This window comes from Pithys albifrons, chromosome 13, assembly GCF_047495875.1.
Source record: "Pithys albifrons albifrons isolate INPA30051 chromosome 13, PitAlb_v1, whole genome shotgun sequence".
Classification (NCBI taxonomy): Eukaryota; Metazoa; Chordata; class Aves; order Passeriformes; family Thamnophilidae; genus Pithys; species Pithys albifrons.
In genome coordinates this window covers 11442526-11469991 of record NC_092470.1, presented here as the reverse complement: position 1 = coordinate 11469991, position 27466 = coordinate 11442526, and the positions used below count along the sequence as shown (strand labels likewise).

Below are 27466 nucleotides of genomic sequence, written 5' to 3'. Positions count from 1 at the left end.
TGTTTTCCTCCCCAGTTTTAAACATGAAGTTCCTGATTTTAAAAAAACAATATAGCCTCTACCAATAATCAGTGTAAGATACTAAAAATCTGCACCAAGAATTGTGTCCTTTCTATACCACCATAACTCTTCCCATCAGAAAGAAGAGCAACACCACTCAGAAAAATCCCTTTTGCAACCAAAATATCGACTTGGAATAAAATCTGTAACTCAGTTCCTAAAGTGTTAAGGAATGGAGATGTTTAATATAGGCTTTGAGCATGTTAGTTAGAAACTGGAAACTGAATCTAAATGACAATTAGCACAGAAAATAAACTGCTTGAATAATACCATACGTATATTGAAATTCTTTTCACAGGGATAATGAAATTTTCCTTTCCTTCCTTCTGCTGTTTTCCACATTGTTGCTGAAAGCTGCTGTCTCTGTGAGACAGGCACACATGGCAACCACAGGCACATGTGCAATAGCCTGATGGGACCTGTGTCTCCTGGCAAAAGAATGATTCAAAACATAGAAAAGACAGTGGTTAAGAATTATTTATTAATACAAGCACACATCTAGCAACTTTTCCCCATGTACTAACAGCCTTATATGGACACCAGTAAGGATTAATCTATGCAAGCAAGAGGTACCCCAGTTCATTGAGTATTATGCAGCAGAGACAATAACTCATTTAAATGCATTTTCAAGGTGATGTTTAAACCAGTTGAAAGAAAGCAGTGAAAGCCTTACTCATACCATTATGCAGCAAGACCATATTAGCATGCATTAATGAAGGACTAAACCTTACTTTTGAATTACCTTTTCAAGCCAGTATCATGCCCTCAAAGGTATTGAGTCAGGTTTTAATATCCCCTGTGGCAGAGACTGCAGGGGTAAATGTGGGTAACTGCATTTAAAAGCATATTTTTTCACCATTAATATGCTACTCAGCTCATTTAGAGTCTGGACTTTGAAACCTACGTATATTAGATCAGTCTTTTAAAAATAGATTTATGTCTAGAATTAGCACCATTGTTTAGTCAGATCTTTGAATCATTAATATCAGAGAGCTCAATAACTACTGGTTATCAGGATGGTCTTCATTCACCTTTAGACACAGCTCAGGAAAGTTATGTAAAATGTACACATATTTCTTAAGCACCAGCAAGATCAGATGCATGTAAATACACTACTACATATAAAATAAAAATAATCCTGTAACCAAACACTTTTTCTACCTCTTTGATGAAGGAATATGAAATTAATTAGTCATCCACTTGGACAGGCCAACGCCAGCTTTAAAAGCACATCAAATTCTTTCTCAGTAGTTAAATGTAGATTTTAAGTCCATTTTTTTCAACTTACAGAAAGCCAGAGAAATTATGCTAATTTTAGTTTAAAAGAATGGCTTATTTCCTTACACATTACTTAAGATGAAAGTCTAAATATATACATACATATTAAAACATATATATAATTAAGCGGTAAAAGACATAATTCACCATTTTTTTTCACCCCTGAATTAGAGTGGGCCCTTAGTAGTAATAACCTTGGTTTTGTTCAGTTTGGATTCATATGCAAACACCAGAGGAAACTTAAAATTTGTTTAGGATATTCTTCCCTTTCACATTGTTCTAATGACAAGAAAAAATTTGAAAAGATCACTAAGTAAACTAGTTTCAAGTGGCCTCAATTTCTATGAGTAATTTATTGCAGAGATCTCAACAGACACCTCAAAGCTGTTGTTCTTGTCCTGCTGTCACTACTGTCATCTCAAGAAGAATAAAACTAAATGAAGAGAACTGCTATTTGAACTAAGGTTTGGGGTATCATTGTAGGGCTTGGGTCATGCTGATGGGATGCACAGAAACAGGATGTATGGACCAAGTGACAGCCACGGGGTGTTCAGTAGCCTTACAGCAACACTTGGTAAGCTTGGTTTAGTTAAGTTTGGTTTATACAGAGGCCAAAACAGAGCATGCCATGAGTTCCCTGTACACCCCACTCCCCCTGAAAGGGCACAGGATTTTGTTATAATGTCAGGATGAACATCCCTATGTTCCAGGTGTACACAGTAGCCTCAGTATCAAACATGTCAAGTTGGGAGCTTCAAACATGTCAAGTTGGGAGCTTTTCTGGCACAAACATATATTAGTAACAACCCTGCCTAGTCAAAGTGCTTTCCCTATTTTCTTTTATCTTTCCATTCTCTATATAGCATCAAGAGAAAAGGTATTCATGGAAATCTGGTGTAGCCATGGTGGCCTCAGTATCTCAGCCTGCAGAGAGTCCAGGAGACCATCACCCAAACTTCCTCAGGCACAAGAAAGTCTTCATGACCTTTCACTCCAACCTGTCCATGTCCTCCCAACACCTGGAATCTGAATGGATCTAACTAGTTTCCCTGAATGTTTGGCAGCACAGTGGACTAAAGGCAAATATCCTTTTATTACTACTCTTTTGTATTCACCCTAAGTTTATTTGGATTGTATTCCATTGGGCAAAGCAGGCCTCAGCACTTAGAACATCTGCAACTTTACATAGAAAAAAAGAAAAAGCCATCTTGTCTCCTAAACATATATGTGACATCAGTTTGCAACTGCTGAAAGCAGAGCTGCTTTTCGGGGTGGCTCCATACTTTCTGAAAACCTTTGGAAGTCACTGCAGGAAGAGGATACTACCATTCATTAAAGTTATGTTGGCAGTCCGTGTCTCAAAGTCCCAGCTCAGTCATGCATTTAAGTGCCCAATTACCTCTATATACCAATTATGCCCATATTACAGGTATGTTGCAAGTGATATCAACACAGCTGTCTTGTGCATTGCAGATAACAAATGTCAACATGTGCAGGTTCTCCCTCCACATAAATGTACACCACAGTGCCTCTCCAGGGATAAGTCTGCCTCACTTCTATTCCTCATTGTTTCTGTAGTCCCTGATGAACTTGTTAGCCTCTCCAACACCTTCCCTGGAGTATGAAGAGTTAAGCAATAACAAGGGGACTTCATTCTTTCCTGTAGCAGAGTACTCCTCAAAGCTGTGTGTGGTGACAAGTTTAAGTAACTCCACAGCCTAAGGCTCTGTCGTGGAAACAACTGTCCAAGGCCAGTTCCTAGAGAGGACCTGTTCCATACGGGACTAGAAACCTTGTACATATACACTGTATCCACATGAGTATTAGCAGGAAAACTACTGAGGTAAGTACCTTGGGCCTTGTGTGTCAGACAAATTGCTGTGCATGAAGAAAGGACAGTTTGTAGAAGTTCAGGCACCAACCACTTACAGTATCTCCTTAGGCAAACAGGACTGCAGCTGTAGAGGTAAGCAGCTAAAATTTTAAATTTCAAGCATTAACTTCTACTTTTGGGGCTAAACTCTGTTGATCCAGTCCCTGTATTAAGGCAGAAAGGTACATAGTAAGAGTGGTACTGCAATAGCAAGGAGTTAAAAATTCATGTCTCTACTTTTTAGAAACAAACAAACAAATAAATAAGTTATTCCATGCTGCCTTAGTTTTACAAAAACATTCTATTTATGGTTAGTATGTGTTTTCTGCCATGAAACCAACCTGCAATCTAATGAACCAATTTTTTTTTCCTGAACTCCTCCCCTTTGATATTAACAGGTGTGTGATTCACCTGTCAAACAGATTTTAGAATTCAAAGTCTACCTCCAGGAGCCACAAACCAGGAGTATAACCTACCAAATCAGAGTTCAGAAGTACTCTCAGTAATCTGTCCCATTGAAGAGTTTGTTCTAAGGACAGAAGACGGAAACACTATGAAGAAAGATCTATCTTCTTCCTCTTATTCCCCAACTGCCTAACTTGATTTCAGTGGTTTCCTAATACATTAAAACAACTCACTGAGATTCTTGACTATACAAGTTTGCAGAACCACGAAGTATCTGGAAGCCTTACAGGAACCCACTCACCACAGGATATGTTTTAAACACCACTGTAAAACAGCAGTGTTGTCTTCCTGTAGTTCCACAGTGATCACAAAATGCAGACATTCTTATCTTCAGCTGTTGGGTTTTTATGGCAGTGTCACAGTGCTGATGGCAAAGTAAATCTGACACAGCCAGGAGCAGCCATGTAATCACCTCTCGCTGACAGATCTGACTCATTTTTTCAGTTCAACTGCATTTAGTAACATATAATGAATTTCATGAATATGGAAGTTAACATTGTTGAATTGTGCTTATTCTGGCTGGTGTAGTAAGATTTGAGGGTATTTACTCATCTCTTAACATTTTTTGTCTGTACAGAGTGGAAGCTACAGAAGCACCTGATAGTCCAACATGGCAAAACCATACAAAGGAATAGTATTACATGCCTGGGTTGCAAGTTATCATATTACAGGCTAACGTGGGACATAGCATGACACCACATAATTGTTATAAAGCTGCTCTAGAGCAACATTTGAGACATACTGGGCTGTGGAAAAGCCAAATACCTTTTCTGTATACTGACCACAGGTTTATGCAGCATTATGGGACAAGTCAATAAAGCCTAGCAGGGACAGCAAGGGGTAAGACAGGCAAACAACTCCCTCTCCCACGACATTTCTTTTTTTTAAGGAAGGAAACAATGCTGAGACCCTAACAGATTACATATAAAACACTTGATCCTGCTCTGCTTGCAAATTATATTCCTTCTAACTACAAAGAGAAACCATAAGATGCCACCAAATCAGAGCAGTAATGTTACTTGATTGTCTTGATATAAGGTCTTTACAGCCTACAATGTAGTAAAAAAGTTTGATCAATTGGTATTTTGCCTGTATTTTATTCTAGTCAAGCTCAAAAACCACCAAATGAACCACCAAACCCCACAGTGGAGTAAGAGCTTCCATAGAGTAGAGAAGACTGGATACAAACCTGTGCTCTCCAGTGCAGTAAAAGTTCAAGTCATCCTGATGCAACCTCTGAACCAACAGGTTTTCAGTGCAGAGAAAATATCAAGATTTTCCACCATATGAAGAGACTGAAAATGCCCAATTCAACATATTTATTATAACTAAGATTTATACTGAGTTACATGTCAGATTACAGCTACATAAGCTTGCTAAATATAGAGCAAAAAAATACCCAAGTGCTAAGACATGTGTTTGTGTTTGTTTAAATTTTTTTAAAGTAATGGCACTCAATGCAATAGCAAAACATTTCATTTTAATGATGTGACACTTCATTATGGTCCTATATAATATTCTGTAGTCTGAGGAAAATAGGTTAGTTTTACACCAGATAGTGCTACTTGCTTTACATGATCAAAATTAGGATTTTTCTCTAAATAAAGGTTTAATAACAAATTCTCTGTTGATTTATTTTTAGAGACAGGAACTGACATGATCACTAACTCCTTTATTTCTGGTTATATCACTAATCTTAAACCTACCAAACAGGTCTTTGGGAAACCCTAGCTCCTGTTCAGTTTGTTTTCTCACAGTGCTAACAAAACACAACTTCATGACAGCTGCCCTACCACCATTTTTTCTGGGCAGGTGATTGAATGCTTGAATGCATGAACTCAATATAATAGCAGGTGAATTGGATTCTATTCTTTAACATGACTTGGCTACTTTATGCTTCCTCAACAGCGTACAGAATTCAGCTTCATTAAACTCAGTATCGTAACTGGGCAGTTGGAATATAACTGAAGTTAGGAGACAGAAATAGGAAAGATTTTCAAAATCTGAATGTACAGCTAACTATGATAATTTTGAAATATATTAAAATTTGACATGCTTTCTAATTCAAGAGTAAGGATCTAGCAAGACAGGGATATTAGATATCTTTTACATGGTCACAGAATGCTGCATCAGCTGTTGACTGTTGTAGAAAGTAAAACTCCCTCTTCCTCTTTGGCCCTTAAAGATGAAATATGGGGAAGGAGAAAAGTTATTTTTTGAACACATACAGGAACACAGAGCCACCTTTCACGTTTTGAGCTCCATAGTACACTCAGAAAAAGCAGCCTGACAATTCAGCAAAGCCTGCAGTCTAGATTTAAGAAGTATCACAAGCTACAAACAGGATCAAGCAAGTTAAAAGATTTGCCAGCTTGCTATTTTTTTTTCAATTGAAAAAAGTTCGTAACTGATCTTCTGCCTAGAAACAAGGAAAGAGTTCCACTGACTTCCAGCTGGTAACTGGTACTGATATGGCAGCAATTGAAATACTTGTATTTAGTTAATCCCATGACAGCAAGCACATTTCCTGAGTTTCTACACTAGTAGTCATAAATATTTTGAGCCAAGGAACAGTGTCAGTTGTGTCAGTGACTGTGTAAAAGTAAAACCTAGCTCTACTTCAGCAATTTTGTCATATCACTTAATAGAAGGATGAATAAGAACTAAGTAATAAACTGTTGTTTGAGTATGTCTAAATATTTATGGCTGTTTATTTAAATATTTATGAAGTGCTGGAACTCTGTAAGACACTGTTTCCATTTAATATTCCCCTGCAACTTTTCACAATATTCTTTAAATGTGTGTGTTTTACATGGCTATATCACTTAAACTACACACAAGAAAAAATTCTGTTCATCTAAAACAGTCATGAAATTAAAGAGCCAGAAAGACCAGCAAGATATCCTTGAAGTCCTGTATGTTACTGTTACAGAGAGGTAACAAAGAGAGTGAACTTATATACATTTAGTTTAAAATTCAGTGGTAGTCCTGCAAAACTAACACACAGTTGTGAGCATATTGCAGCACCAACTGAAGTTCACTGGCAGGTACCACTAACTGTGTTTCAGTAATACCTGCCAGTCACACCACAGTGTGTTTGGATGGGAGGCAGCCCAGTCACTGAGACACATCTGTTGTTAGAAGTCTCATATGAGAGCAAATATGTTTGCAAAACCTCCATTTTAAACTACAAAAGTGTTATCACAGCAAGGCAGCAGTCAGTGTGTTTTGCAGACTCAGCTAACTATATTACATTAGAGTTTGTTCACCATAAAAAGACATTAAAAATACCAAAGAGTTATGCATTAAGTTGTTAAACATTTAAAAAACAGGTCCAAAGTTATATTAAAACCACAAGACTGTACTTGGCAACTCAGTTTAGCCCATCTTAGAAGTGAAAACATGTGACACCTTCCAATTAAATCAATCTCTGCATTTCTTGAGGGGAGAAAAAGACAAACCTAAATCCCATACAACTCATACTGACTTCAAATCTCACCCTACAAGACAACTTGGTGTGGTGTTTGGGACAGAGCTAGGAAGTCATCCATAGTGACAATTAACAGTTGGTACTACAACACTAGCATGTCAGACCATTTTAAGGACAATTTACAATAACTCCTTCATAACATATTGTGTGAAGAACACCAAAGCCTGTACTGACCTATTCAAGTACTCTCCCTACTCCATGATAAAGACGTTTTAGAGAATATGAAAGGACAATCCAGAGGGTCCACATAAGACAGAGCAGATTTCAGCCTTCTTGCAGTTTCCTATATCTCTACAGTTGCAGAAGTGCCATTTGTGTAGCCACCTTTAGACTTCATGTGGTCCTGAATTGATACAGCCTAGAAAAAAAGTTTATTAGAACATGCATCTTATAAATTGTGGGTGCCAGAGCAATGATTAAAAGTATCAATCTGAAAGGTAGGTGGGCCATATGTTTACAGTGCTATGCCACAACTGTAGGAGAGAGAAATAACAACTAAACCCATGATTGCTAAATACTATTTTAACTCCATGTATAAGATGTGTTTTGCTACCCACAATCCACTTATTCTTACATCCCTAACACTGCAACAGCTTTGACTTCAAGGTGATGTCTTATTTGGCCCTAGTATCAAGTGCATCCACAGAATCCGTATCCAAAAGGTTCTCATTGTGTGAAAAGATATTCAGGACATGAGCACTTCTTGCTGAGTGTATCTCCCATGGCATCTCTTGTTTACAAACCAAAAGACAGTTCTGTTCTGATGCTATTCTATTGATTAAAAAGGTCAGGTTTCTCTCTCTCTTACAATTATCTAGTATTTTATTAGCTACCTGCTCTACAGGTTACTGAGTGGACATTTCTGCCTATCCAAGAGGTGCACACTTACTGATGTATAGTCACTACTCATGTCTCTTGCCCCAACATGCGCAGTGTGTACAAAATTCATGGGCTCTCCGATCATATTCCGGTCCAGCCTCCGACGCCTCTTCTGTAAGAAAGAAGATATCTTAGGTCTCTAGTCAGAAAACATGAGCAGCTTTCAGACAGAAACGAGCAGCTGAGATTAAAAATAAATAGCCAGCACTGACCTCTAATGACACCTCACAGCAACCAGGCTGAATTTTCAAACTGTTTGCAGTAAGACAAGATCAAAGTCACTTTTATTACTGCTAATTACATTTTAGCAAAAACTTGCTTTAATGTTGGAAAATCAAGGCCTGAAAACTGCAAACAGCCATATGGTCCAAGTTTCTGGCAAAGCACACATAGTTCAGACAGACTGCTTTTGGCTTTTGCATTACTTTGCCCAAATTAAGCAAAACAACAGGACAATAAAAGTGTTTTTCCTGTAACTGAAAGACAAAATTTCAAATCTGTTAAAAGATGACAGTTGTGTATCTACCTACCGGCTGGGGCTGTTCACCGTTGCACCAATTAAAACAAACCAGGAATTCAGTCATTGTCCTTCTCAGTAGGCAACAAGGTCTTGTTAAGTGTAATTATTTCTCTGGGAGTTTGAGCAGTACGAGGACCAAGATGCAGTCCCTAAAGGGAGCTTAGGAAGGAATTGCTTGTGCAGGTTCACTGGTAAAGATCACAGAATGCATCTGATCAGTATACCTGCAAACAGAGTATTATTTACATGTACATTAAAATATATTAAAGTTTTGTAACAGTTATTGAGCAATAGGCAACTCATAAGACTAAACCAAGATTGTTAAATTCTTAAACACCCTTGAAAAAGAGGGTAGTATCAATTTAAAATCCATATATCCATGTCAGAAATCAGGGGTAAGAACTTTGTCAATTAACTCCTAGACAGTAGTGTAAGTTCTTTGCAGAAATGTGTAATGAAAACAATACTGGTATTAAGTGAGGTCTTGTTTAACTGTTCATGATCTGGTTGCAAGCAGAGCTATTCAATACTAATGAAATACTTACTGTTTTCAAAGAAACTAGCTTTGAACCACAACACATTGACCACTTAACATTGACAAACTGCTGCAAAAGAAAGTTTCAGCAGTGCATCTGGCAGTGCATCTTCTTACACATAGAATAAAACTCAAAGCAAAGAGCCTTGTACATCTCCAAATAGTCCTTAAAAGAGAAAAGGAGAGCCTTGTATACTAACAAGAGAAACCACTTATGAGAGTCTAGGGCTTCCCAGAATATAAAAAAATATTAACATGGCACTTGGGAACTGGGGATGCAACCAGGACACTCACTGACTCTATGTGCCCTACAGCAAGGATATAGCCCAACTTTTAGTAGTAGCTGACATTTTTTTAAAATATATCTTCCTTCAAATCAAACCTAGGACTCTAGAGTAGCCTTTCATATCAACTGTTTCATATCCCAGATAGTTAAAACAGTGTTACAACATGTTCATTTACAAAGGAAGTTTTGGGTTTTTTTCAAGCTTACAGTTACAGAAGTTACAGCTCCATCAATTCAATCTTTCTGAACCTCCACTAAAGCCTTCACAGTCAAACAGCGTAAGCTACCCCCTTCCCAGGCGTTTCCTATATAGTCTCATAGTTATGTAATTAGAACATCTATTACTTTCACCTTTGTGGTTTTCTTACACTTCATCGCTTCTCACAATGTCATGCAGGTTTCTTAAATTTTTGCCCTTTATCTTTCAAACCATTTGTTACATCAGCCCTTTTGGTTTAGGTAGTCTATATGATACAGTATTGCAGAATGTGTTATATATTATTTCATTTTATCCCAGGTGATTTTAATACAACTCGTCATCTGGCTCAGTTATTATTTTTCACCTCACCTCATCCTCTCACAACGGTCTTTATCACCACCAGGAGGGACAGTGGCCCACATAACCATAGGAACATGCAGAAGCTGAAGCATTTGCTATCACTTCACATCCACATTTTTGCGGTTTGCTGGATGTTAACAAGACCATATCAAAGCTAAGATTTTCTTAAAAATCATACAGCATGCCACTCCGCAGTGATAACCTATTTTGAAAGCAGACTGACTGAGATGACACCATCCCCATCCCACAACAGCGGCTGACGAACGCCCCCCGTGCTCCTGCCCTACCTCCCACATGTCCATCTACTTCGGTGGGGCTCCGTGCCCTGCTCGGGGTAGCCCGCTGCTCCCAGGGAGTCCTCACGGGATGGTGTGTCCTCATTCAAGCTCTGGCACACAGCCAGCTCCCGTCTCGGCAACTCCAGCACGTTTACAGTTCATATTCCTGGGCTATAATTAGTCCTGTTGGCTAAGCAGGAGCGCTCCCTGCGATCCCGTGCCCTGCGGCGGTTCCTCGGCTCCGGGAGGTGCTGCTGCCACAAATCGCTGTGCGCTTCACGCGTGCCCACAGGTGTCAGCAAAGCAGAGCGGAGACCAAAAATAGCGCCCTGGTTTGGCGTCAGATTTGTGCAGCCGAGCAGTTTTCTCAGCACTCTCCATGCAGCCCGTGGCTCACTTCCACCCCTGCGGCAGCTCTGCAGGTGTCCCCTGGCACACAGCGTGCTCAGCTCTTCCTGTTGTGTTCGACATCAGAACGCTTCTTTTCCTCTGAGTGAGTCAGAGAATCATCCCCCAGGACACGAATGTTTGCGCCAGGGCATGGGACACCACCTTGCTCCCAGAGATTCAAGGTCTCCACATTAACTGGAAGAATTTAAAAATAATCTTAATATGTTCAGGCTCACCCAGGACCAGTAAAAGTCAGTAAGAACCCCCAAACCGAGGAGAAAACAACATTTTGTCACAGTTGGCACACAGAGTGGAATGGGACAATATCCTGTTGTTCCTTCCCTCTGTTTTTCACCATGGCAGCAGTATCATCCAGGAGAGGGGACAAAGGGCCTGGGAAATGGCTAGCACACGCAGACACGGACGCTGGCTGAGATGGCAGGATGCACAGCCCTTCTGGAGCTCGGAGCCTTAAAGTGCCCGAGAGCTTTATGAAGGTTTAGATAGACATTCCTGAGCATAACACTCAATTTGTTCTACCATTGCTGTGCATTATGAAGCATTCAAAATATGATTGTGTTTTATTTACAAAATATCAATACAAAGTATTTGCCCGAATCAAAACAATTCTTTTTGCATAGATGTGAGAGACGACGTGTAATCTTGATAAATAACATCACTAAACATGTTTATTCTTCCCAACTGGCCTTTAGACTCAAGGTCTGGTGATATAAATTCCTTGGCTTGAGCTGTAGGTGAAGGACAATGAGGATACAACTGGTGTGTATTATCACACATCAGGCACAGGCTGCCATCACCCTGCCCCAGTTCAGTGTTAAACTGTGATAACTGCTGAGGCCAGTTGTCATTTTCATTCCAGCTCTATCAGTACTGAGTTGATGTGAGAAGCATATTTTGGCCTAATTGCCACTGCGCTTCTAATTTGTGCATTATGCTTTGCTCATTTGATATTTACATCCTGTTAAAATGCTCAAACAGCAAATATGTTTACATATTTGAATGGCGATGTGTGGCAAAAACCCACAGCAGAACTTGTATTTCAAATATTGGTTTTGAGCATGAAACTTCAAGACTGCAGATTGCTTGGTGAAAGGTGAAGAGTACAGGTCAATAAATGACCAAGACTTTGGAAGAACCTTGGAGTCAAACAGCTAAAATTGTGCTATAGAGTGATCTTAACTGCTTGCAAGTAACATCCTGATTTTATCAGTGTAGGTACAGATTTCAAACTGAGTTTGGGATGCAGTCCTCAAACTACATAATAATGCTGTTATGTAGCATGAATGTACCTATTGGTCTTCTGCCATCCTGGAGCTTCATAGAAGCTGAGAATAGGGTTTTACATGAGACCTTCATTAATCGAGGTATTTTTAACATAAGGAATTTGGGTGTAGTCAATGAGGAGCTCCTCCTTTTCAAAGCTATATATTCAAAGCACATGTATTTAAAAAATAATCCACTCCCCCAACCCAATGAGCAAACAAAAACCACTGCCAAAAACACCCCAAGCTACAAAGGCAGTTCTTCTGTTTCAAAGTGAAAATGAGCTAAATTACCTTAATCACAAAATGAAAAAAATGTATTTTCAACTAACTGTTCATTCCCCCTCTCAAAGGAAAAGCCATGAGACCAAATTATGTGTTCTGTTTGGAAGCTAAAAATAACTGCAAAAGAAATCAGCCGAGATTTGCCTGTGGGCTTACCAGAAGAAAAGTAGTAAAAATCACAAAATGGTGAGGACCAAGCAAATGGTTGGCAACACACCAACCACTAATATTGTAAACATGGTGCACAGAGATATTGGCTTGTAAATTATGGAAATTAATGTTACTAAAAATAATTTCAGATTAAAAAAAAAAGTTGTGATCATAGGTTTCTTTTCTCCCTTCTTTAACGAGAAAAGGTCAAGTCCCTCAGGCACAGCAGTTTGTAGAGTGGGCTCACAACGGCCAAGGAAAAGCGCGTGAGGGAAGCAGGACAAACAGGGAATCGCCCTGTTTGGGGGGTGCTCCAGGAGGCGATCCCCGGGCCTGGTTCCCGCAGGTCCCGCCCGGGCCCGGACACAGCGTGACCTTCACGGCGCTGCCGCCGCCAGGGGGCGCCCTGCGCGCCGCTCCCGCGCCCTCACGGGGAGCCACGGCCGGTCCCGGCCCCGCCGCCGCCGCCGGGCCCCCCTACCCAGTGCAGCTCCTCGGTGCCGGGAGCGGTGCCGAGAGCCGTGCCGGTGCCCGGTGCGGCGCAGCAGGAGCGCCCCGGCCGTGCCGCAGCTCCGCCCCCGCGCTGCGCCGCCACAGCCGCCTGAGGGCGCTACGGCCCCGCCCTCCCGTCCCCGCCCGGCCCGGCCCGCGCCGCCCGGGCGCCCCCCAGCGGCCGCGCCAGAACGCCGCCGTGCCTGACGGAGCGCTCCCCAGCCAATCACCGCCGGGCGCCCGCGCCGCGCCGCTTCCCATTGGCTGAGCAGCGGCGGCGGCCGCCCAATGGGCGCGGCGGGGCGCGAGGGGAAGGCGCGCGCGCGCGGGCACCGCCCCCCTTTGCGGAGCGCGCGGCGCGGCGCGGACCGGCCCTGCTGCTGCTCGGAGCACCATGGCGCGGCCCGGCAGTTGACGTTTGGCCTCTCCCCTCTCCACCTTCTCCTCTTCTCCGGCCCCTTCCTCCCCCTGCCCGGGTCCCGGCTCAGGCTCGTAGGCGGCCGGTACCGGCGATACCGGGTGTCCCCCCACCCCGCCCCTCAGGAACAGGCGGTAGGAGTCGGGCCGAGCGGCCGCGGGACACGCCATGAACATCATTATCGGCATCGGCGGGTGAGAGCGGGGCCCGGGCGGGGCGGCGGCTCGGGGTGCGGGGCGGGTACGGGTCCCTTCTCCCGGCCCTCCTGGTTCCGCAGTGCCGGGAAGGTGGGGGGGGGATGTTAGTCCCCACGTGGCGCTTCCCGACGGCCGCGCTCTCGCCGCAGGGTCACCAACGGCGGCAAGACCACCCTGACGCGCCGGCTGATGCGGGCCCTGCCCAACTGCAGCGTGGTGCACCAGGACGACTTCTTCAAGGTGAGCGGGCCCTGCAGGCCGCGGGAGGGCGCGGGGTGACCGCCCGCGCCTCTGGCGCGCTGCCCGCGCTGCGCCGCCGCCGCAGGGCCCGGGGAGCCTCCGGAGCGCCCCGGCCCCGCCGGGCTCGTGTCGGCGGCAAGATAGAGCAGTGGGCGGCTTTATCTGAGTCTCGTACTGCTGCTTTTTATCTGCATGCAACGGAACCTTGTGGAGGGTTAAGAGTATTTTTTTTGTTGTAGCTTCAGGGTTTGGATCTTGAGTTTTGCTTTAAAATGGGTATTATGCTTCTCGGTAGTTGTCCTGACCAAGTAGGTTTTTTCTGTTACTATTTCAGCCCCAGGATGAAATAGAAGTTGAAGATGGGTTTAAACAGTATGATGGTAAGCCTTTGTTACAGTGTTATCAAAGCATAACTCAAAAACTTCGAGTATTTTGATTCTTTATGTGTGCTGTTTTGTACTGACTGTATTACTGGATAATATTTAATTGCTATTTAATGATGATTCTTTGTTTTGTCTTAGTGATTAGTGCATTAGATATGGAAGCTATGATGAGCACCATAAATGCTTGGATAAAAAACCCAGTCAAATTTGAACGTTCTCATGGGATCAACAACACACTGGATGCCCAGATCTTGCAAGATAAGGAGGGAGGAGAGGAGACAATCCACATTCTTATTGTTGAGGGCTTCCTGCTTTACACCTACAGGTAATCAAATGTGTATTCATACCTCTTGATTTTTACATTATTTTATGTGATGGACAAACCTCCAAGGAAGTAAAAAGGCCTGTTGTAAACCAGGAGGTAGCAGCTGGCATTGACTGCTGCCGAGTTCAGGTGTCATTAGTCTGAAGGTCGCTCTAGGTACAGGAAATGGATGTGTTTTACTTCTTCGACATGTGTCTTTTTTCAGGCCACTGATTGATGTATTCCACCATCGGTACTTTCTTTCCATTCCATACGAAGAGTGTAAAAGGAGAAGAAGGTAAATTTGTCTTTCTGAGTTCCCTTGTTAGCTCAGTAGCACCTTACTCTCTGCAAGGCTTTGAAGCTTTTAGATCAGAAGCAGTAAAGGAATAAATGCTAGTGTAGCTGTTGTGTTAGAAAACTGTAGCTTCCTTCACCAAACTAAACCAAAACTTCCTACCAAGCTGTTGTGTTGGTGTATGTAATGCTCAGTTTCTGCACAGACCTTTCCCATGGCTTTCTCCCTTGCAGGTTTTTCAGTGACAGGGTTCCAGATCTTGAACTGTCTGGGGCTTTACACTGGGCTGTATCGTTCTACACATACTCTGTTCTTAATGCAAATGAAATGTATTAAACTTGAAGTTACATTTCAAAAGGAATAAGCAAACAGCTACTTTACCCAAAGTTCTGCTAAAGCATTAAGAATTTACTCATCAATGTTTAGATCAGTCTGTCTTGGGAACTCTTTTTGAATCTAGAACACTTTTAACTTGCACATCAAATTCCAACTTATTTGGGTATCTTTGTGCTTGCTAAATACTGACTTTTGATAAGCTCAGAAACCACACTGGAGGCAGCAGGGTCAGGTTATTGTGTTGCAAAACAGTGAAGTATCTCTCATTTTTCTGAACTATAATTAGACTACTTTTAAGTAACAGTGCCTTAATTTACAGTTCAAGGAATTACACTGTACCAGATCCACCTGGATTGTTTGATGGCCACGTTTGGCCTATGTATGTAAAGCACAGGAAGATAATGGAAGAACTTGGAGTTGATGTGGGTAAGTCTTTAATGACAAAAGCACTTTTGAGATTGCTTTTCAGACCTGCTCTTTACACACTGTGGTTAGATGCATGAGAGGAGGTGAATGCAGCAGGTGCAGGGAGTATATTTCTCTGACAGCAGTCAGATGCCTGCATTTTAAATTAAGATCTGGTAAGCTTACAGAGACAGTGTTATAGCTCTCTTTATTTTACTTTCAGTGCATTTGAATGGGACAAAATCAAGAGATGAGCTGTTTAATGATGTGTATGGGCAGATCCAGAATAAGATTGAAGAATTACTTAACACCCAGGTACATGTTTGTGCTTATAATTGCAATTCAAAGGCAACCCTTTTAAAGCCTGTGTTGAAAAAGCATTAAACTGAAAACTTAAAATATGTTCATTTGTATCTTTCTACTTAGAAATAAGCTGCTGCTGATTCTTGTGAGTGAAGAAGACTCCTGTTTGCCCCACGCTGTCTACCTGACTGCCACTAAAGTTCCAGCTTCTGTGAAGACTCAAGTTCAACTCTGCTCAACCTTCCCTTGGAAACTGAGTTCTCTATGGTCATAATTAAAAAGCACTTCCCCCTTGTCTGTGATCCTAAATTGTGCTTCAATCTAGTATCTAGTCTCTGATCTCAGTCTTCTCCCACTCTCCAGTCTACTGGCGACTCTTTTCACAATGTTCTTAGTGCCACAGGTTAAAATATTATAGTGGAACTGATGTGAAGGGCATAACTGTCCTGGGGGAGTGTGTGTATGTATCCATATACACATACACTGCTTTGACTTCTTTCATCTCAGTACCCTGCATGAATTGCTATAATCCATGTAATTAGGCAGCAAGTATGCTTAGAAATTAGGGTGGATTTTGTTCTTCAAAAATGAGAGAACAATAGGAGACTTTCAGGCCATTTTACTAGCATTAAATCACACTTAAATCCAGTGCATACATTGATCTCAGATGCAGACAATTCAGTTTAGAGTAAGGAAAAAAATTTCACATACACAACAACTTTAAAAGTATTGGTTGTGCTTGAAGTTTCTGTAGTGTTCTGTGGGTTATGGTTCCTCTGTAAATACAGAAGTAGTTTAAGGCCTTGGTTTATGTAAAAGATCAATGAAAGATGATAATGGAGGGTCAATCCATAGTAAAACAAACAGTGATTTTAGGACAAATTTTAAAAAAAGAAGGGTCTACTAGGTATTCCAAGAGGGAAGATACATATTGATCCAATGTGACACCAGTCTGTTTTCTTCAGAAGGATTTGACCAACACTGACAACCAGCAGTTACTTCAAGCCCAGATGCATAAGCTTTCTGAAGGGAGCTGGTCCTCCCCAGTATCCCCTAGAAACAGACAGAGTTGTTTTGTGTATTTACTCTCCAAGTAGGGTTTGGGGAGAATGTTTTTGTTTATTTCTGTAAGATACCATACTGCTAAGAGAGGGTGGAGATTTGTCTTGGTTTTTCAGTTTGGCAATGGGTGCCCTCCTCTGTAATTCAGCTTTGTTCTGCTTGAACCCCCCTGCTACTATCAAAAGTGCCCACAATCCTCAGTAAATCCAGGTCCTCGTTGTAACTGAGGATGGTACCTGGTTTGCTTCTATTCCAGGAAGGAACTAAACTAAAACAGCTTGGTGGTTTTTTTCTGACTCATCACAGAATTGAAATACTTACTTAAGTAGTGCATTCCAATAGAGAAAAGGCATCATATCAGCTTTCATATGATACATGGTTACTCTCTCTTTACTCTGGTCAATGGGAAAGGTCTCCAGAGGCTGAGCATTGTAGTCAAACTCTGCCAGAATCACCTTGTTGTAGCCTGTTACTAGCGGGCAGGAAGTATATCCATCATACTGCAATGAAAAATACCCACTTTTCATTCATCTGAGCAAAGCCTAAATACTGAGGTATTACAAGCACTATGGAGAACACATTTCAAAATAAGTTACTACAAGGTTTTGCATTTACAGGGTTAATACCAGTGATGTTGAAAGGCTGCTAAGGCAGTTATGGTTTAATAACCATAATACTAAGCCACTATTTCAAACGTAGGTTTGCTTGACAACACTGCTTAAATTAGCACTAACCTAGAACAAGAGGGCTTTATGTCACTAATTGTTGGTTATGGTAACCAGCAGAACAGATAACCAGATCAGGATGGGAGCTGGTGTTTGCTTTAACAGGCACAAACAGGGTATTGAATCTAGTTGCAAGAATTTCCAGAGGATCGCAGGATATTCAGGTTAGTGCCCCAAGGAATATTAATTAAGAAGCCACATGTAAAATCAAAGGCTCAAAGAGAGATTTGAACATAGTTATAGGCTTAACAACTGTAGTACAAAACTCAATATAACTCCTTAAAAGATTGTGTCCTACACAGAGGAAGCAAATTTACAAGAGTTCCTGGAGTAGGGATTACATTAGTCACCTACGCTGGTGGAGAAACCAGACTAATCGGCCTTTAAGCTGCTTTCCCAAGTCAGGGAATCCAATAGATCATGTTTTTAATGGCAGTATCAAGAACGTAAGTTGTGCAATTAAGTTGCTATTCTGAGGTGCAGCGTGGAGCCATTTAGCACCCAACTGCTGCTGCAAAACCCTCCCTCCCTTCCTGTTCACACGGCTCAGCTGCTTGCAAGACTTCCTGCATTAGAAGGGAGAAAACATTCAAGACAATTTCTCACTAAGACAAGAGCTGTGAATACCTTTTTAGCTGGCAACTGGTTCTTCATTACCAGAGAAATAGTTTTATCAAGGACTCCAGACTGGGCAGCTACATAAGAGGAAAAAAAAAAGGTACTAAGGCTTTGTTTCAGGCAGTGATGGTTGTGACTACTAAAGCGAACACCAGTAGCCAGGCATTTGCTGGACAGTTCAGCTGCAACTGAACTTACATGTAACTTTACAGTCCCAGATTAAACAAAAAATGGACTAATGCTTTGGCCGTACTGCTCTGGACATTAAGGAACTTGAGCTGATACTTTTAGGCTATGCCCATTCTATGGTAAATTATACTTGCTCAGTCTTCTCAAACACTGAATTTCTTTTTGAGTGCTGTAAGGGAAGTGTTGTAGACCTGTTTGCTCAAATAGTTGACTTCCTCTTTCTTAAGTTGCACCAATAATGTACTGTATATCCTGTCTTTCTTTCCACCCTTTTAGTTGCCTTTTTTCAGTTTTGACACCATACACCTAAAGTGGTTTTTTTCTATAGTGGAACCTGTGGCTAAAAGGACAGAACATGTGATCTTTGATAGAGACTTATGGGTTAGCTGACACATATGCATGAGGTGCTAAGATAAAGTTTTGTTACTGAATGATGATGGAATACAAGAATAATACACTTGTGACATTCTGTGAACACACAAAATCAAATTAGTTCATCTGTGAGGCATCTGGAAGAATAGAACTGTGTGGGTTTGTGGCATCAGCATGATCTGCAGTTAATTAGTTGGCCCAGGAGACTCTGAAAGCTCTAAATTGAAGTCAAGACCTTGGGAGTAGCAAACTAGACAAAAAGCTTACTATGAATCCACACTTGTCATTACACACACAAATATACACATGCAACTTTACCTACAGCTGCAGCAGTTTTTGATGTTGGAAGGTTGGTGCAGTCTCCAATGCCAAAGACATTAGGATACTTTTTATGTTGTAGAGTTTCCTTATCTACATCTAGCCAGCCAGCTTCATCTGAGACAGGACTGTTGATGAGTACAGCAGGTGGCCCCATTGGGGGTGTGACATGAAGCATTCCATACTAAACAGAAAGAAGAGGCACTCATTACTATTTCATCAGGGCAAACCCTATCTGTGTTGATACAAGGCCATAAGCACAGTGTGGAGAGAGTTTCTTGGGTTTGGGATGTTTTGGGTTTTTAAACACAAATATATATAGAATGAAAATTCGCTCTCAGGTTTCAGGCACATCAGTTAATGAGCATGAACCTTATCAAGCAACTCCATTTGGATTTGCATAACAGCAATTTGCCTTCCTCCAGCCACACCTGAAACATTCCCAAAGCATACAGGACTCCAGGGAGAGTGTATGAAATACTTTTTTCTTTCCACTTTAGTTACTCTCAAGAAGTAATAGCAGTACACAACAGAGCAAACATTATGTTATTATAGTGTGGAAGTCATGTTACAGTACACAAGGAAAAGAAATAGAACCAAATTAGAGGTCTGAAAGGTTCTGACCTGATGAACTTCAGTCTCTCCGGGTTTGTCCAAGTTTTCAAACACAGCCTCTTGCTTGTCTGCTCGAACTTCTACAAGGTTACGCTTATAGTTAACAGCAATATTCCTCTCCTTTATTACTTCAAGCAATGCATCAGCATACTTCTTAACACCAAAAATTACACCAAGTGAAGTGTTGAACATGATGTTTGCTTTGGAACGTTTTCCCATCTGCAGAGAGATCAAATTAGCATTTGTTACCAAGTAGCTGTGACAAGCGAGCAGAGACAAAAGAACCATGCTGCACTAGTAAAGAGCTGATGAACTATACATGCAGTTCAGTTATTAATGAAGCATTAACATCAGAAGTCTTAGACACAGCTATTTAACATCATGGTAGAAGGTAGACCCTTTCAGCGTGAGGTACTGAAAGCACAAACTGCTCGTGAGAAGAGGAGGCTGCAGTGAACCGAGGAACTGCTGCATGCAGGTTAAGCACTTGTCACAGCTTAGCATTACTATACAGCTTTCTGAAACCTTCCCTTCTACGCCTTATTCAAGTACTCACCCAGCAGACAACTCATGAAACTTAAACATATATGAAGCCTGACACTTCCATCTGAAGTTGTCTTTTGCTTCCACTAAGCTTGCTTTAACAGCCTGGCTAAGTCTCCTCCTGATGCTGACAGTGTGCCCCAAGGAGCAAGCACAGCCACGTCTCAGACTAGTAGAAAGACAAATGGCAACAGGTACTAAGTACTTAAAGTAACAAGAATTACCTAATTCCAACCAGTGTTATTTCAGTGCAGCACCTGAAGCTATAAATTAGGCTGATAACAGTTGTATCTGCAGCTCACCGGAAGCAGGGTAAGCAGTTCTTTGTGGATTCTGAATTTTACAAGTCTCTCAGGTATTAAGTATATATTAAATATTGATGTACAATCCATTTACCACATTCACTATATATAAATAATAGAAAAAGAAACTCAGTCACTTTCATTATCCTGAGTCACAATCCTCTCATGTGGTTTTATTTGTTTTAAAGATAATATGAAACCCTTAGAACAAACCTTCCTTCTAACTGTGGGAACAAGCACTGGCAGAGAGGGTAAAATACTTACTTTCCTCCAGTATGCATCTGATAAATACATGATCTTCTGAGGAGCCCCTGCACACTTCACTGGAGTATTTGGAAAAGTGAAGATAGCATTTCCTTCCTTAAAGTCTTGTAGAGCTTTCCATGTTTTCTCTACTGTATGAATCGAATAATTGGAACCTATTTTAGGGTGATGAAAACCCTCAGGCAAGCCTTTGATCTACAAAAAAGAAATTAAGAGTTAAAGTACAAATGGCAAAAATTTTGTCAGCATCAACAAGAATGAAATACAGACTGAGAAACTGCTATACAAGAAGTTTCTAGCAAAGAGAAAGCCTATACTTACTGCTAGTTGGTATTTTTAAAAATAAGCCTAGCAATCAAACTGGCATTTCCTTCAGAATTTAGTAGATATTTAGTAGATATAACATTTAGTAGACACAGCATTTGTAACAGTGAATACATGAAATTACTTTAGTCTGCAATATCTGTACATACATCTTCAGTGCAGACCCAAGTTTTTGTAGACTAGTTTATGAAATTCAGAGTAAGATTATAAAGTCACTGCCACATCATTGTACGTAAAAATCATGTTAAAAAAAAAGTTATGAAACTTTATAAGCTGAATGAAACTTTTCAGTAGTCAGTTGCAGATACCTGTGTTTGCCTATGGTTATTGTAATTAAACTGTCTACAGTAATTACTTCCTTACTTCTCTTTCTATGGCCTGAGCTTATGAGAAAGGGTGTTGTACACATTTCAAAATAATGGATTACAGAAATTCTGTGAGAGAATGGAGTTATGTTACATGCATGGCAATGTGTTTGGGATGTTCCACTGTGCATCAGGAAGTATGCTGCTGGTGAAGAGAAACCATCCCTCTTTTTACAGTGTGACTTTTGTTTTAAAGCCCCATAAACCTGTTACTATGAGTTTTCACTACAGTGATGAACTGTATTACATGGCTTCTACTAGTGAACATTGAACTTACTTTCAATAAGTTGTACTGAAGCGATATATATGAGGACTGAGGGTCACTGAACACCACGTAGACAACTCATTCCACTGACCTAATCACCAGAATTTATCTGTGTGACTGTAGTTAACTGAGACTGCTCTTGTTTCATGTATATCTTAGGAGCTTTTCAAAGAGATAATTAAATATGTTACCATATTCAGGTTAAGGCAAAAACATGAGTCAAATTGCTCAGACATCCTGCTTTTGTGTTCTCCTCCTCCTCCACATTGCTGTGGTCATTCCTGTGCCAACACTTCCCGGTGAGTGCCACTGTATGAAGTGTACAGGAAACTCAACACTAGGGAAGGGCCCCAGGGCCTGTTTAAACACAAGCATGGTAACTCTGCTGGTTCCTTTTGAAGTGCATCCTTTAAGAAAGGTGAGGGCAGGTCAAATTAATTCTGCAGGACAGATTTTACTGACTGCTGTGTGTTCCTCATTCTGTTACATTAGAGACGCTTTGGACTAGAGTCAACAAGCCTTATCTCTTTACTACAGCCTGCCTTTAAGTTCTAGATTTAACTTGCTGCTAATATTACCATAGAGATGTAACAAAGTTCTCTTCAAAGACCTTCCCATGGTTAATTTGGGCTATTACAGAGATCTGTGGAAGAAGTAGTCATTAGTCTGTCTTCTGGCTCTTTAATTCATATAGTGTTCAATATCTTGCAGTACAAAAAGTACAGAGAAGCCATTTACTTTAATGAATGCACGTGATGCTATTAAAACTACTAAAACATGATTACTGTAAAACAAATACCTTTTCATAATGCAGACTAATTCCAAGGGCAATTATCAGATACTTGTAAGATACCTGTTGTGTAAGGGAAAAAAAAAGTAGTTTAGACAAAGAAACCAAAGCATTATCTGACAGCAACAGATTCATAAGGGAAGGAGATCTAGGGAGCATTAGTAACTTAAGCTCTAAGAAATCTAGTTAAAATGCAAACTGCATTATGAGCTACACACACAGCCTCTGCTATACACAAACTCAGGTATCTGGAGCAAAACACCTGACAATCTTTTCTGTTCAGTTCACCATAAACACAGCAAAGACTTAGGATACTTTAAGTTGCAGTTATTCTAACCACAATTTTTATTACAAAAAGATTTTAGGATCAATTACTTCTCATAAGACTAAGTGGAATTTCACAGCTTCCTAAAGGTTTTGCTCAACAGGCAGTTTTAAGGGGATCTGCAGGAAATGGATAGACAACTCATGGCATAGAATAAAAACCTTTTTCCTTTTTTTTTTAATTTTACATTATTACCTTGACATCATTCTCCAGCCAGACGCAGTTCTTATCGGGATCCAGTGCTGTAACTCGAGATTTGATCCACTCCACACCTTTGGGCATTACACTTCCCGTGGGACGCGCGGAAGCCTCCAGCTGCTTTGCACCACCACCAACCAGGGTCCACAGGGGCTGGTAGTAATGAGTCTGAAATAAAAGCTCAAGTGGACATCTAGGAACTGTTTTAGGGGACTTTAAGATGAAGGCACATCATTCCACGTGGGAAGCAATGTGCCCTTAACATTGCATTATTCTCAACGGAAGAAGTTGCATAAATAACCACGAGTTTTGCAGGAAAAAGCTGGAGGGATGCAGACATCTCAGGGAGTAACAAACTTCATGCAAAACCTTTTAAGACGGTTAGTTGCCTTCCTCTCCATGGTTACATACATGTGGGGCTGGAGAGGGGTGAGAATCAGACCAATCTGGTCCCATATGTAAAATGCTTTTTCTTTTCAGTGCTTTGGGAGACTTACCTTACTTGGCTCAACAACAGCCACATTTCCTGCCCCCACTTTCCTCTTCATCCGAGCACTCATGGCAATTCCACCAGCACCTCCACCCAGCACTAGTACTTCATAATAATCCTTGGTAGCACACCTGGCTGCTGTGTGTAAGCCAAAGGAGCTCATCTTCTGCAGCCCTGGTTTCAGCAGCCACACACCAGGACGGAGACAGCAACAGGACACTACTCCAATTGCTGACATCTTTCAGTAAAGTGGGAAGCTACAAAATAAGCAAAGGCATCAGCAAAAATTACAGAAGGTAGAATTTATATATATGCCTGGATATGTCTTCAAGGCAGAAATTATAATACTAAACCTTTTGGTGCAGTTAAACCAGCAATTTGAAAATGGACTGTAATCAATCTGGGAAAGAAAAGAAAAAGGTCCATCATGGCCTCTGACATGAAATTGAAATTTCCTATGAGTAAAGGAACATTTCCTGGTTATTGTAGCAAGAAATCGTATCTGATTCTATAGCACAGGCAGTGCATATGCTGTAACCCCACAAGTAATAATACAGTCCTGAAGAGATGAGGGCTGCAAAAAGAAACAAGAATTTGCTTGGTATTGTAGATCACTGGGTTTATGAAACACATAGAACAGGCTCAGTGCCCTACTGGTGGACAACACACTCTGGAGCAAGAGAACAACTCCATTTTTGTAATGCTAACTAAGGAATGATCCCTCTGATCAAATGGATTTTCATGTAAGCAAGCTCATAAGCACACACAAGATGACAGCAGTGTAACTGATGTGAATGCTGCATTATGTTGCTTCTCAGTGGTTTCAGAGTATACAGAAACAATCTGAAGGATCACTTGTAGACAGCTGTTTTAAAAATAGCAGCAAAATGCTTCCATGAAACTCCCAAGTCAGACAGCAGCCAGATGATCAATTCAGTCAACAACAACATCAACTCTCTACTTTGGACCCAGGAGAAAGAGGAACAGGGGAATTACAGAACAAAAATTAGGTAAAGGAGAAAAATTACAGCTAACCTTCTGAACTGAGCTGAAATGTTAAGCTTTTATATGACCACTTTAACACTTTTCCATCATCCTTTAAACTATGCACAAAACATGACATTGGCCTTATATAGCATGAAATCACATTCCTAATGAAGATCCTCAAGTCTCCGAGTACTGCCTAAAAAGGCAAACCCTGCAGAACAGTTCTCCACCTTAGTGAGGGCTCTGCTTAGCCTGGGACAGTTCTGCTGTTTAAAACTTGTTCTGTCACCAGAAGAGAGAGGTAAGTCTGTTCTAAAATGCTTTCAGGACACTGTAGTTACAGCATTGGCAGCTTGTGTAACGCCGCTGCAGCAGAGCTCACATAGCGCCAGATGAAAATCCAGGCATGTGACTCACAGTAAGTCCACAAAAGTGTAAGTTCTAACAGGAGAGTCAGTATTTAAAAGTTACCTCCCACCCCACCCTTTCCCTCCTTTTTAAAAAACAGACGTGTTTTTTAAACAGGAAGATAGTCAGTGGCTCAACCCAGGACACTCACCTCTACTCATAAATCTCTTTTTCCTTTTACTCTAAAGCTACTTGTTTGCATACTTTTAGAATAAATCTCTTTAGTACTGAAGAAAATGCACTTTAAGTGCATAGTTAAGACCGAGCAGGAGGGCCCAGTACCTCATGAAGTCAAATAATGCCCAGAACAAACACTTCACAAGCACAGCAGTTCGTGCAGACACTCAGTGCAACTTCAGTTCCTTCCTCTCCGCAGTACCCACCATATGCTCAGCTTCCAGGACTGACTCCTCCACTGCCCCAGTTTGTGAACAACCTATTGCGCGGAATTGGAACAAAGTTAGAAAAGTCTTACTAGCACGCGTACAGATCATTGCAACCATTCCTTAAACAGTCGGCCACAGATTAAACATCCCCCCTGCCCGTGTGCCAGCGCGGCAGGCAGTGCCTCACCCCCGGCGCAGCCCCGGGCCCCGCAGAGCAGCGCTGGGGGCGGCTCTGCCCCACCCGAGACCGGAACCCCGGTCCTTGCACGGCTGTCCCGGTCAGGGGCACAGCCCCGGGGCACGGCCGGTCCCCCCAGCGGCCTGCAGACTGCCCTCCCGGACTCGGCCCTCCCGCCGGGGCCAGCCCATCCCCGCCGCCCCTCACCCAAGGCCGGGCCTCCTGCCCGGGGCTGGCCCGGTGCCGCCGACCCCTCTCGGGCAGCGCCCACCCCTCCCGGGCAGCGCCCACCCCTCCCGGGCAGCGCCCACCCCTCGGCCCCCCCTGCCGACTCCGCACTCACCTGCTCACCGCGCCGGGCAGAGGCGGGGCAGGGCCCGATAAGCGGCGGGGCCCGGCGGGGCGGGGTTCGGGGCTGCCCGGCCTCGGGCAAAGGCCACGCTCTGGCAGGGGGGGCCGTCCCGCTCCCCGCAGCCCCGCGGAGGCCCCCGAGGTGCTGAGCGCGGCGCTCACCTCCAGCCAAGTACCGACCGCACCAAACCCCTGCTTCTCGTCCAGTTTTGAAACTCCAGTCCTAAACTGGACTCTTGCCAATTCCCGGTCTAGACCCAGCTGCGTGTTCTGCTGGCACCAGCCTGGAAGTCCCACCTGGGCCCCCATAGCACGGGTCACTCACGTGGGGCTGACCTAAACCAAAATCACAACCACTACGGGAGATGTGACGGAGAGAACACCGGTACTTCGATATCTGAGTTTTATCAGGTTACCTGTAAGCAGCAACCCTGAACTTCAATCAATTGTCCTTTTCTATAGACAGAAAAATAGCAGAATGATTAAACTTTACTAGAATAACACCAAAACACTTGTATGTATGTATGGCTAGGCTTCGTAAATGCAGATTTTTAGGAAGGGCTCTACCCACGTGGGTGTGCCCTTCCAGCCTTCCCAGATTTTTCAGGAGGCACAGCGTGCACAGAACTGGCCCCACCCGTTAAGTCCGCGGCTCAGCGAGCTTGGATGGTGACAGTGAAGTCCTCGGGACGAGAACCCACAGCCCCCGGTATTGCCAGGAGGTCTTCCATCCAAGCACTAACCGGGACTGACGACCTTGCTTGGCTTCCGAGATCTGATGGGATTGGGTGTCAGGGAGGCATTTAACTGCCACCAACACACTTACTAGATCAATAATTAATAATAAATGAGGTCTGACAGTGAGAGGCAAAGGCTCACTTTTCAAAGCTGCTGAACACCCATATTTTCATGGGTTTTATTGGATAGAAAATGTACTGAAAGAAGACAGAAACAGTATCTTTAAGAACGTTACATGGCATTACATATCTTTGTCAATATCAGTGAGTTCTCTAAAGAGAAAAAAACGCGCTATGGTTTGTAGTCACATCTTTTAAAACACCCAAACTACCCACTTCTGTAATTTTTAGGAGTTTCTCAACTTCCCAGCTGCCTTTGTAAAGTCAGAGTACAGCCTTTTTTCCATATTTTTTCCTAAGAGGTCAATCCTCACTTCTGTCCATGAGAGAAGAAAATTCTTGCATTGTGTTTTTTAAACATGTATTTTACAATTGTCTTTAAATATGAAAATACTTTCTCTATACTGTTATGCATATTTCCCCACAGACTTCTTACGGAGATGCTCCACAATTTTAATTAAAAAAATTACTTAAATGAGTATTATAACTTAGAAACAGAACTCACAAACCAAACATGAAAAAAACTACTCACCTTTAGCACGGAGTGCTGTTGCAGCTGCAGGGAGTGCTGCCTAAACCTTCACAAAACATGGAAGTCCAGGCAGGATGAGAGGGTGGGAGCTGCTGTGGGAGGGCTGAGAATATCAGAAAACTAAATTTGTCACCTCATAGGAGTTCTTGGCTGCCCTGGTGTCACAAAGGATGGTTTGAAGACATACAATGGTTGTGGTGGTGATGTGACTGTCCAGTTTTGGTACATGTTTTTCTACTAATTGACTGAGAAGATTAAAGTAAGTATAAATGTACTTCAAGCTACTGGAAAGGAG

General features: G+C 42.1%; 3 protein-coding genes across 7 annotated transcripts; 1 reads left to right on the top strand and 2 right to left on the bottom strand.

Moving 5' to 3' along the window:
• Positions 1-519: 519 nt before the first annotated feature.
• On the bottom strand, positions 520-12884 carry LOC139677927 (CDC42 small effector protein 2-B-like). Of its 3 annotated transcripts, none has more exons than XM_071568396.1 (5): positions 12813-12884; positions 10233-10808; positions 8576-8789; positions 8056-8157; positions 520-7524 (listed from the first exon to the last, which is right to left on the bottom strand). In XM_071568396.1, the coding sequence occupies exons 3-5, from the start codon at positions 8627-8629 to the stop codon at positions 7450-7452; spliced, it is 231 nt and encodes a 76-aa protein (XP_071424497.1). In that variant the 5' UTR covers positions 8630-8789; positions 10233-10808; positions 12813-12884; the 3' UTR covers positions 520-7449. The 3 variants fall into 3 exon arrangements, with proteins under 3 accessions (XP_071424497.1, XP_071424495.1, XP_071424496.1); XM_071568394.1 differs by lacking the exon at positions 12813-12884 and adding an exon at positions 12338-12540; XM_071568395.1 differs by lacking the exon at positions 12813-12884 and having other exon boundaries at positions 10233-11024.
• Positions 12885-13142: 258 nt separating this feature from the next.
• Positions 13143-16002, top strand: NMRK2 (nicotinamide riboside kinase 2). Its single transcript, XM_071568164.1, has 8 exons — positions 13143-13435; positions 13588-13678; positions 14013-14058; positions 14200-14386; positions 14592-14663; positions 15319-15425; positions 15628-15719; positions 15831-16002. The coding sequence occupies exons 1-8, from the start codon at positions 13410-13412 to the stop codon at positions 15834-15836; spliced, it is 627 nt and encodes a 208-aa protein (XP_071424265.1). The 5' UTR covers positions 13143-13409; the 3' UTR covers positions 15837-16002.
• A 308-nt stretch (positions 16003-16310) lies between these two features.
• Positions 16311-25862, bottom strand: SQOR (sulfide quinone oxidoreductase). Of its 3 annotated transcripts, none has more exons than XM_071568161.1 (11): positions 25775-25862; positions 25251-25303; positions 23480-23729; positions 22980-23150; positions 22469-22522; positions 20716-20910; positions 19616-19825; positions 18992-19175; positions 18122-18189; positions 17091-17269; positions 16311-16760 (listed from the first exon to the last, which is right to left on the bottom strand). In XM_071568161.1, exons 3-11 carry the CDS (start codon positions 23708-23710, stop codon positions 16703-16705), a joined length of 1350 nt encoding a protein of 449 aa, XP_071424262.1. In that variant the 5' UTR covers positions 23711-23729; positions 25251-25303; positions 25775-25862; the 3' UTR covers positions 16311-16702. The 3 variants fall into 3 exon arrangements, with proteins under 3 accessions (XP_071424262.1, XP_071424263.1, XP_071424264.1); XM_071568162.1 differs by lacking the exon at positions 25775-25862 and adding an exon at positions 25639-25696; XM_071568163.1 differs by lacking the exons at positions 25251-25303; positions 25775-25862 and adding an exon at positions 25019-25235.
• Positions 25863-27466: the final 1604 nt, after the last annotated feature.